Here is a 12,209-nt window from a genome sequence, read left to right as displayed (position 1 = left end):
GATCTCTCTATAGGTGTTCAATGGGATTTAGATCTGGACTCACTGCTGGCCACTTCAGAACTCTCTAGCGCTTGGTCTCCAACCATTTCTTGGTGCTTTTTGAGGTTTGTTTGGGGTCATTGTCCTGCTGGAACACCCATGACCTCTGATGCAGACCCAGCTTTCTGACCCTAGGCCCCATATTGTGGCCCAAAATTTTTGGATAGTCTCCAGATTTCATGATTTCTTGCACACAGTCGAGGCACCCAGTGCCAGAGGCAACAAAATAACCCAAAACATCCTTGAACCTCCACCATGTTTGACTGTAGGTACTGTGTTCTTTTCTTTGTAGGCCTCATTCCATTTTCTGTAAACAGTAGACTGACGTGCTTTTCCAAAAAGCTCTACCTTAGTCTCATCTGTCCACAAAATGTTCTCCCAGAAGGATTGAGGCTTACTCAGCTACATTTTTGCAAACTCCAGTCTGGCTTTTTTATGTCTCTTTGTCAGCAGTGGGGTTCTCCTCGGTCTCCTGCCATAGCGCTTCATCTCATTCAGATGACCACGTATGGTCCCAGCTGACACTTTTGCACCCTGAGTCTGCAGGACAGCCTGAATTTTTGTGTGGAAGTTGACTGAGGATGTTTATCCACCATTCTAACTATCCTGCTTTGCATTCTTTTGTCCATTTTTCTCTTCCGACCATGTCCAGGGAGATTAGCCACAGTGCCATGGGTTATAAACTTCTTGATTATATTACACACAGTGGACAATGTCAAAGAATGTCAAGATCTCTGGAGATGGTCTTGAATCCTTGAGATTGTCAACAAAGGTTGAGTCAACTTTTAGACATTCTAACTGGCTTCAGGTGTGATTTCTAGATTGCCAGCACCTGTTACTGCCACAGGTGAGTTTAAATGAGCATCACATGCTTGAAATGAAATGATTTACCCACAGTTTTAAAAGGGTGCCCACAATTTTGTCCCACCCATTTTTTGAGTTTTGTGTAAAATTATGTCGATTTTGTCTTTTTTCTTTGGATTTTTTGTGTTTTTCCAATGCACATGAAGGAAATAAACATGTGTATACCAAAAAGATTTGTAAATGCAACAATTTCTGGGAGAAATGGTGTATTTTCTGGAAAAATTCCAGGGGTGCCAATATTTTCATCCATGACTGAATATATATATATATATATATATATATATATATATATATATATATATATATAATTATTATTATTATTTTTTTTTAATTTATTTTTTCTTGTAGTTAATGACTCTTTAGGCCTGAGAATTTTGAGGGTTTTTTTCCTTAATGTTAATGGATCTTTATTTTTTTTTCATTTCATGGAAACCCAATCCATGAAGCTCTCACCACAGTTTTTGTGCTTACATTAATACCAGTGGAAGTTCAGAAGTCTTCAACCAGAGAATCAGCAGAGCGTTGGTGACCTTTATACACCATGCACCTTAACAGTTGCTCACCCCGGTCTTCTGCTTCTTGGCTGGGTTGCTGTTGTTCCTAAATGCACCCACTTTGTGGTAAAATCACTAAAAGTTGACTGTGGAATATCCAACAAGGAGAAGATTTTGCAAACCGTCTTTCAGCAAAGGTGGCATCCATCACAGCTTGAAGTCAGTGAGATCTTCAGAACGACCCATTTAGGATCACAGATGTTTCCAAATGGAGACTGCATGGCTAGGTGCTTAATTTTATACACCTGTGGCAACATGTCTGATTGAAACACCTGAGTTCAAAAATTAACAGGTGTGGCCAAATACCCTTGTCCATATAGTGCATTATATAACATTATTAAAAGATCTAACAATCAGTTGTGAAGTAAAGACATAATTGTAGACCCCATGTCTTTTTTAACCTAAGATACAGGGTTTAGGGTTTGTTTCAGATTTTTATTTATTGTTGATTAATTAATTGTAACTGATGAAAAAGTAAACACAAGCACAGTCCTTTGCACTCAATAAGAAATGACTCTTTTTATTGAAAGATAACAGACATTTTGTTGTACCAGTTTAACAGTTTCACAGGTTTTAATACACACATTAATTGACGTGTATTCAGTTTCATTAAAAAGAAGGCAATTTGCCCATTAAAGCTTTACCAAAGGCCACAGCATAGTCCAGTATCAGACAATGAATGCAAAATCTGATTCTGTATCATCAAGCAGCACTCATCAACAAAATGTACAATATTTGAGATTTATAACAGATCACTGCATCAAGATTGAATCAGATTTCCTTGTTTTGACTCAAGAAAGTAAACACATACAATTTTTTACATCTGTAATCTAGAATGTGATGTTTATATCAGAGATGTGTAAATACAGAACAGCTTAACTGTGTATTACATGTTTTTTTCACACACAAACACATGAATAAAAGAACAATCAAAATCATTCCACTCTCCAATTTGTCCACCGTACATAAATTGTCCACAGTCCTGTTCTTTGAAGTTGTTGGGCTGCCCTTCACCCCAGAATCTGATGAGTAAGATATCAGAGAAATTAACTAGTCCTATGTGAGACACATTCCTGACCTAAAGTGAGACCAGAAGCCCTGGTAAGTGTAAAACAATCATGTCCATACAAATACAGTCATGCTAAGTGGAGACCTCAGGCTACTTTTATTCATGTTGATCAAAAATTTTAGAAAAACTAGTGCAAAAAGGCAACATTGGACATTTGAACATGAATAATATTTTGTGTGAACACCAGTATGGGTTTCTGAAGAATCACTCTGCTTACATGGCTCTTTTACATCGATAAGATCCAGACTGCACTTGAAGATACTGTTAATCATGATATTTTAATTGCAAAATTGTACAGGTATGGGTTTGATGATAATATTGTGGCTCAAAAATTATGTAAATGATAGACACCAGTATGCCAGGATTAATGGTGTGGAATCTAAGGCTACGTTCACACTGCAGGCCTTAACGCTCAATTCTGATCTTTTTCTCAGATCTGATTTTTCTGTTTGGCTGTTCACACTGCAGTCAACTTCCAAAAGATCCTACACGTATCTGATTAAGAACCACATATGAAAGTGGCCTGATTCTGATTCGAAAAGGTCAGATTCAACAGTCAGAAAAAAATCAGATATGAGTCAAATGTGAGCAAAAAAATTCTGATTTGGGTCACTTTTGACTGCAGTGTGAACGTAGACTAAAGCTATGATACAGTGTGGGGTACCACAAGGTTCAATTTTAGGACCTCTTTTGTTCCTTATCTACATAAACGATATTAAATTGGTATCTAATACAGTTTGTCCATTATCATTTGCAGATGACACAAATTTACTTATCTCAAACAAAGATTTATCTGTTCTCATCAAGGAAGTCAACAATGGCCTTCTATTGTATTCTAAATAGTTTCAAACTAAGAAACTGGCTTTAAATGTGAAAAAAATCAATTTTATGATTGATATGATATGATGGGAAGAAAAAAATCTAACTCACAATTAATAAAAATATATACTGATAAAGAACAAAATTACTCAGATCACATGGACAAGATTTTTAGGGATCTTGATTGATAAGAAACTTTCCTGGAAAGGTCATTTTATCTGACTGTGCTTTTTTAAATGTGCTAAATACATAAGTAAAAAAAAAAATATATATATATATATATATATAAGCTTTAAAACCCCCATGAACCATGTTCAAACAGGACAACACTAATGGTAACGCCCATGGTCTGAATTTATGAAACACGGAATTTGGGTGTACTGTCATTTTCAGGCACAGATCGCCATTTATCAATCTGTATGTGAGCGATACGCTTAAATCCCACTCCAGGTCTGAGCCATGTACATACATTCACATTACATTCTAAACTGTAAAGAACTATAATAATATGATATATAAGTTAAATATCATGGATGTCTAAACTAAATATTCAAATATCAGCTGGACTTTGGTTATCCTCAACAACACTGTTAACAACAGCAGTGATTTCCTTCCACATGAAATGTTTCTAATTCACTTTAATGTCACTTTGGAGGCTGAAAACAACCAATATTTAATTTCCCTTGCCTCTCTGACATGGAGCCTGAATCCATAAAAATGGAGCAGGTATTTTTGCTGTATCTTGTAACTCCATGTTGTTAACTCTGGAGGAAAAGTCGGCTTTACTGTGAATATCTAGCAGTGTGTAAATTAAATGATTCTATTCAGCTGCCCTATTTAAAAACCCTGTGTACACCGTGATTGGCCAGACACGCCTGTTTCGTAAATCACATACGTACCTTTTCACAAGATTATTTCTACATCCAAATCTGTGCAGCTGCTACACAAGTTTGATAAATAAGGACTCTCTTCTCTGCCAGGGTCATGATAGTTTTGGATTTTCATTCATTTTACTTTTATTGTTTGTTTTCAATTTCAGTTTAGTTTTTTGTCTTTACTGACTGGTTGTTTAGTTGTTATTTTGCAAAAATGCTTCATTGTAATTTCATTTTTATTAGTTTTAGTTTTTTAGATCCTTGTTGGGGGCGAGACCCAAAAGGGCCTGGAAAGGTAAACCACATAAGTATTAAAAACACATTAATTAGGCCACTCTACACTTTTCAGTTGCATTCAAAGCTGATGTTTGAATACAACTCAAGAGCTAAAACTACCACTGAGTCTCCAATTAAATCAGAGCATTTTATCCTCCCTAGGCTTTGGTGGTCAAGTTACTCAGTCAGCTGCTGCCAAAAACTAAAACTAAGGACATGTTTCCTCTAATTTTACTTTATTTTAGTCAGCTTTCTGAGCACACAATTCAGTTTTAGTTTGATTTCCTTCCTTCTTTTAAAAACTTAGTTTCTATTTATTTTCAGTTAATTGGGGTGATTTTTACATTTTTTTTTAGTAACTAAGTTAGTTTTAGTCAGCTATAAAAACCTTGGCCACTGCACAAAATGAGTCTGTCAGTGCATCACCTCCTGAATAAACAGACCTGGTTGATTGGTTAAAGTTGAAATACTCATACTGAAACCACAGTTTAAAATGTTGCTACATCTGTACTGTACAATGAAAGCATGTGCACAGCACAAAATATAGTAGAAAACAACTGTGCAGCCATGTGGCCCTGTCAATAAAAATGTTAAAATCTTTTTATATATGTAGATAAATATTACTTTGCCTATAAACATAGATTTGATAAGATTTTCATGATTTATGTAGAATCTGATTTTTATTTCCTGTGCTTTGTCTATGTCATGAAGCTAAAGAGACAAGATATTACAAGTTAACATGATTCATTTTAATAAACATCTATGATGAAGAGTTCAGGAATCTCTTGGGATGTTCTGCTAAGTGTCCTGATCCGACAAGATGTAAGTTTGTGTGGTTTGTCTGTAAAAACTTACGTAGCTGTGACTCTGGACCCATCCACCCACTTCCAGGTCCCTTCACTAGCACTGTCAGTCAGACCGATCCAGGCTTGTGAACCTGGTCCCATCAACCCGTTGATAAACGTCTGTTAATGTAACAAGGATGACAACACTGAAACATGCAAAATGATTTAAGTCAAATCTTCACTGTTTGAAATATACACAACAGAGGTGGGAATCTTTAGGCACCTCATGATTCGATTCCATCAAGATTCTTAGGGCTACGATTCGATTCTTAATCAATTTTAAGGATTTTTTTTTTACATTTCTGTTCTCACTGTGTCTAACATAATAAAAACATTACATTTGTGTTTAGAAAAAAAGAGATAAATTAAATTTCCACTATCTTGTAAAGGAAGATGTGTGTAATCTGGAAATTTACAACTGCTCTGGACCAAAAGGTGGCAGCATCCTTTCCCTGTAACACATCTGAAATTAAAGACATTAAAATGTCCTTTTTCACAGACAAATTACTGGTAATCCAAATCTTGCTGTTACACGCTGTGTGTCAGAGTTCCACCTTTCTGTTCCTGCGATTCCACAGTACTAAATATTTAAATTATTATCGATTATCGATTATTGGACATTAGTAAATCGATTCAGAATCTTCCACCTCTACATCATGATGCATCTCAGAATCAATTTTTTTCCCACCTCTACAACAGTTCATTTTGAGGTTTTTATTTCTAAAAAAATAACGGTTATCATTATGAAGTTAGTTCAAAAACATCTGAATTATGCTTTAACGGCTGATGACTTGAAAAATATTCTGACTGTCATTTGCATTAATATTTAGGAAAATGAGAGAAAAATGTTGTTTGCATAATAATGTGGAATGCGGTGCTGTGCATGCTTTGTAAGGATCCTGCAAAACCATCTTTGCTTTATTAATTCCCCGATCCAACACATTTTCTTCCTCCTTACCATTTTATTCCTGTTGTTTAAGATTGCCAGACGACCTCCTTTGGAGATGCAGAAGTCTCTGCTTGAAGACCAGGAACGTCTTTGAGTTGAAACATAGAAACTACTGCTACCAAACTTTAGCCAGCATCCTTGACAAGGTTTGGCTATGTAATGAGAGAAAAGAGAGACTCCAATCATCACTGACTGCATATAAACACCACCATACTCTATACAGACTTTTTATCAGTAACATCTTACCTAGTGCAATGACTCTCTGCTGTAACTGATCTCTAACTTCAGTCAAATTGTTGTAGTTGGTCCTCAGCTGATCTTTCTCCCTCTGCAGAGTATTAAATTGGCTTTGCAAGCTGTCTTTGCTTCTTTGCAACTGGTCCTTTTCACTCTTCAGTGCAGCATTACTCCTCTGTAACTGATCTCTGTTTGTTCTCATGGTGTTACACTGAGTCTGTAAGTCATTCTTTTCTCTCTGCAGGTTGTTGAGATTCCTCTGAACACTGTTATAGTTTGTTTGTAGCTGATCTTTCTCCCCCTGCAGAGTATTGTACTGGCTTTGCAACTGGTCTTTTCCACTCTTCAGTGCAGCATTACTCCTCTGTAACTGATCTCTGTTTGTTCTCATGGTGTTACACTGAGTCTGTAAGTCATTCTTTTCTCTCTGCAGGTTGTTGAGATTGCTCTGAACACTGTTACAGTTTGTTTGTAGCTGATCTTTCTCTTGTTTTATGGTGTTGTAGCTTTGCTGCAGTTGGTCTTTCTCTTTAGTCAGGTCAACTCTTACTTTTTCAACCTTCTTCTCTAGCTGATCTTTAACAGTTCCCAAACTAGTGTAATCACTCCTCAGCTGATCTTTCTCCCTCTGCAGAGTATTGTACTGGCTTTGCAACTGGTCCTTTTCACTCTTCAGTGCAGCATTACTCCTCTGTAACTGATCTCTGTTTGTTCTCATGGTGTTAAACTGAGTCTGTAAGTCATTCTTTTCTCTCTGCAGGTTGTTGAGATTGCTCTGAACACTGTTACAGTTTGTTTGTAGCTGATCCTTGTCCCTCTGCGTAGTATTACAACAGAGTTGCAAAGCATCTTTGTCCTTGGACAGTGATTGGTATCTGTTCTCAAGTTTATTTTTACTCTGAGTCAAATTTGTGTAGTTAGTCTGTAGCTGATCTTTCTCTTGTTTTAATGTCTTGTAGCTTTGCTGCAGCTGCTCTTTGACTTTTGTCAATGCGGCCTCTAACTGTTCTCCAGAGCTGTTAGCAGTCTGAATCCGGTCTTCTGACATGGGACCGATGAACATGTAATCTGTGAAAGAAAAAAAATGTTTTTGAGATGATTGGATTTTAGAGTATTCCTCATCTTTGATTGGGTTTCCTCTCCTCTTCATGTTCTTTCATCTACACACCCCAGGCAGAGGAGGAGTGGAAGGATTGTGTTTTGGGGTTGTCTGTCTCTTCATCTGTATGTCTGGGCTGTTGTGAATTCACAGAAGAGAATTAGTGACACCTTCAAAGGAGAAACTCATTTTGGGCAAGTGGAGATTAAAGTTTAAATAACGTGAAAAAAGTAGAAACTTGCTTTTACCAACAGCAGATCTTAGATACTGTGTGTTTAACTTCTAAAGAGAAAGAACCTTTGTTGTTTAATCCAATGATAAGGTATAGTTTCACATATTCATTGATATCAGGCATAAGGCATTTAGTAGAGACAGTCACGATTCTCTGTTATTGTCTTAAATACTCATACATTAACAGAAGAGACGTTACAGCTTTCGTCTCTTGTCCTCTTCCTCTCTGTCTGATCACCTGTAGAGACTAACAGGTGACATGCTCAACCTCACTATTGGGAGAGCGAAGGGAGATTGATTACTCATTTATTGATCAGTGTTTGTTATGGTAGGATAAACAACATCAATGTAGACAAATTTACATTTGACATTGACATTTCTGAACAGAAGCATGGAGGTGCCTTATGAAAGCAGCAATGAAAACATACGTTGATTTTTATTTATTTCTAAATTCCATACAAAAATGTAATGTACATCATGTACGTTGCATTTTGCAGGTGCATTTTCTTTATGTATCGTACACAATACTGTTAACTAGAGTTTCCAATGGACAACACGCGTCAAGGTGTTCCTTTTTTGCTTTTTTTCTAAACATTTCATCATTTGCAGCAAACTGTCCGTGATCAATAAACAAGTGATCAATATTCTTTCACCCTCCCATTACGTATCAGGGTTGACTCTATCACCTGTGTGTCTCTACAGGTGATCGGACAGGGAGAGAGACACGAGAACTGTTATGTCCCTGTTGATGTATGAGTATTTGAGACAGTAACAAACAACAGATTGTGACTGTCTCTACTAGATGCCTTCTGCTTTATATTGATGAATATGTGAAACTAAACCTCATTATTGGATTTAAAAACCAAGAGATTCTTTCTCTTTAGCCCTTAACAAAGAGTGTCTAAGATCTGCTGTTTATAATAGCAAGTTTCGAATTATATGTCATCATTCGAAACTGTGTTTCAACTTTATTCTCAAAATTTCGACTTTTTATTCTCCACTTGTCCAAAGTCTTTTTACAGCTTCATCAGTGTCCCTAATCCTTGTCCATATATATGTGACGTCTCAAGAACGCTTTAAGGAGGGGGTGTTATACTTTTACGATTTTTAAAATAAAAATGTAAAGTCACAATGTTGGTTGTCCATACTTCACATGTGCAAATTTTCAAACCGCAAGATAAATGTATGTTGCAGTAATCTTGGAATTAGAGTGTAAACCAAGCAGCAACCTCCAGTCGTAAAAAATGAAACCAAACCAACACCAAACATGTCTCATTAGCTAGTGTCTTACTGTGCTCCCACTGTACAGGGGGTGAATTTTTTTGTACCACAATCGTTTGGATTATATTTAGGATGAAAGCTGATTGGTGCGTCTCATTTGATTGACAGATAGCTCGGCAGGAAGAGGCTCCGTTTCTGTCAACTGGAATGCTAGCTAGCAGGCTGACAGGAAGTCACGCTTAGTGGGCGGGCTGTTAGGTTGATCCAAAGTTCGGTTGAGACCGCGATTTCAATATGGAAGCCTCCACGGATTGGCTACAAAAGCCGTTCGAGTCCGCCTACTGTAAGCAGACGACTGACGTCACACAGGGTTGGTCCAATTCTTTCTACAGTCTACGGTGTAAACTGATGAAAACAGTTTGTTGGGAATCTCTCTGATATCTTCCTGAGATTTTGATGGAGCGAACTGATGAGGTCATAGCAATAGGATCTCCTGACTGGTTCATCCGTGCTGCCGGCAAAGCGGAACAAACTGCCCCCACAAGATGAACAGAGATGAATAAATACACTGCTAAATGCGGTGAGGGATAAGTCCACCATTATCAAAGCCATTTAGGAACACAGTAATTAAACACTTACCAAACAGATAAGTCCTGCTCTATCCTTCACTGCTGCTGGTTTTCTTCCCCCTCTCTCTTTCCAAACTATCAGGGTCAGACTCTGTGTCTTACACGTACAGACGTATATCAAATTTCACCATATTTTACTCAGTCGGACCGGTTCATTCAAAGTTTACAAGTGCTAGCATAGCAATATAGCCACATTGGAGGGGGCGGACACAAAACATTGAGTCAGCCTATGTAAAATCGGCCAGTCAGAGGAAAGCAGGTTCATGGGAGGGGGGGTTAAAGAGACAGCAGCGAAAATGAAGCATTTTAGACGGAGGTTAAAATAAGGGTTTTTCATCATGTTTCTCACAAACCAGTGTGTGTGTGAGAAACATGATGAGTGTTTTGAGCTGTAAACCATGTGAAGCTACTATGTGGGTATCAGAGATGGTGTAAAGCCTTGAAAAAAAGGCATAATACCCACACTTTAAAGAATTTTCTTCTCACTGCACAAATGTCCCCTCTGACTCGAGGTAAAACTGAAGTAAAAGTTCACGGGGAAAAGCCAGCCCTGTCCTCCTCATTAGCCACCACTGTAACGTCACTTTACTGGGGAACTCAGTACTTTCAATAAACTTTAACTTTCATACCTCACAAAAGCATGCGACTGCCAGGCAAAGTTTTACTTTTTCATTATCTGAAACATGAGCTCTATATGGACTTCTACATCCAAGAACATGGTGGGAGTTGCTAGATTCAGAAATGTATTTTTTTAGTGATGACTGAAATACTTACAGTAGAGAAACTGTCCCATGTTTGCAGCAAAAAGGAGTGTGCACATTAATCCGAGACACACAGAGGCACTTCTAGAGGGAGGCTTTCTTCCTTGAAGATCAACTGGAGGATAAATAATAATGTGGTCATCACATTGTGACTGAGGTCAGAAATGAACACAAAAGATATTTTCAGTCACATTAAATGGATGCTATTTTGGCCTGATAGGTGAGCCGTAGTTTTACTACTGTTGTGGGCAGCAGCTGGATTCTACTCATCATAATACATTAGCATATTCACATTTTGCTACCATCATTATTGATGTTATAGCCTTATTCTACAGTATGGGAGGTACGTTTGTGGCCATGATTACAATAAATTTGTTTTCTATTTGTTGTTTTGTTGTTTCTCTTGTTTGTCTTTCTGCATCCCCCTCTTATCTCTTCCTGCTTCCCCATTATTTTTATTCTTCTATCTTGTAGTGTGTTACAGGCTCATACTTTACCTTTGGTGACAAGGCCATCTTTGGTGAGGCTCTTCCTCATATGTACACTGTCATCGATCTCCATCGGATCCATTCTGATAACGGTCCCTCTATTTTACAGGTGAGAACAGAAACTTTAACTTTAAAGTATTTTGATGTTTGATCCAACCTTTCTTTTTGTATTCTTCAATTTAACATCGAAAACAGTGTGTCAAGTAAGTTGTAACATTCACTCAGAAGTCCTGCAAAATTAACCATTCTATGCCGGTAAAATAGTGAGGAATATTTGCATAAATTAAGACAACTGCAACAATCACACAGGTGATTTGCACACCACAGAAAAGAAGCTTTCTCACAGTCATTCAAGTATAAAAGAACCAATGATATTGCAGATAGTATTATGGCCAAAACTGAATTGAAATGAGCTAAAGCTTTCGTTGAATATTTAGTTATTAATGACTGAAAAAGTCTCTAAATGTGCACTTACCCTGGAGTTGAGCAGAAGCGAGTGTCACTTTGATGCGTTCATATAATGGTGCTGCAATGATTGATCACAATCTGCAGAGATTTTTATTGTACAGATGACAGGAAGCTCCTTTTGCCCATGTCATCAGATGTTTTTCTAAAATTGAACTCTGTTTGGTCAAAACAAAAGTCCTTCAAGATGTATTTTATTCACATGCTCACTCTTAGATTTACCGGTAATGTTTGGCCAAAACTATTCTAAAAAGGAACTGGGAGTTCACCAGTTATCACAAAGAGGTTTGTGTGTGTACGGCTCCAGTCCTACATCCTCTGTGGTTTCTCTTCTTCTTCTCCAAAAATCACCTCCCTACTGAGGTCAAGAGGAATGCTAACAGGGTTACATAAAAAAGGTATGAGGTTATGCCTCAAATTAGAGATGGGATTTTATACTAGTTGTAGCACTCAAGTATTAACACAACCTTTTTAATATGTCCTTGTGAATCCTATTTACCATGAAAAACAACTATTCCATTACTCATGGATCTGTTGGTGGCCCACTATGTTTTCCGTGGTGTGCTGCTCATTTCAAGTTCCAGTTATGAATGAAATAAAAGATTAAAGTGTAACTGAGGTTTATTGACCTTATAAAGAAACATCAATAGTATGAACAAGACAGTCCATGAGTCTTCAGCTTTTATGGACGAGACGCTCTTTCCTCATGCATCTGTTCCACTATCATAGCTTTAGTTAGCTGGCTAACTGTGCTCTGCTTTAACTCCAGCTTGACAAACACCAGCTAG

The 12,209-nt window shown here is 37.4% G+C and overlaps 1 protein-coding gene across 1 annotated transcript; it reads right to left on the bottom strand.

The window, feature by feature from the left end:
* Positions 1-1,961: 1,961 nt before the first annotated feature.
* On the bottom strand, positions 1,962-11,699 carry LOC121516023 (CD209 antigen-like). The gene is made up of 7 exons (XM_041797054.1): positions 11,432-11,699; positions 10,966-11,054; positions 10,482-10,583; positions 6,537-7,595; positions 6,300-6,442; positions 5,352-5,461; positions 1,962-2,479 (listed from the first exon to the last, which is right to left on the bottom strand). Exons 2-7 carry the CDS (start codon positions 11,036-11,038, stop codon positions 2,344-2,346), a joined length of 1,623 nt encoding a protein of 540 aa, XP_041652988.1. The 5' UTR covers positions 11,039-11,054; positions 11,432-11,699; the 3' UTR covers positions 1,962-2,343.
* Between the last annotated feature and the right edge of the window lie 510 nt (positions 11,700-12,209).

This window comes from Cheilinus undulatus, linkage group 10, assembly GCF_018320785.1.
Source record: "Cheilinus undulatus linkage group 10, ASM1832078v1, whole genome shotgun sequence".
Lineage (NCBI taxonomy): Eukaryota > Metazoa > Chordata > Actinopteri > Labriformes > Labridae > Cheilinus > Cheilinus undulatus.
The sequence above is the reverse complement of the archived record's forward strand: the minus strand, read 5'-3'. Positions and strand labels throughout refer to the sequence as shown.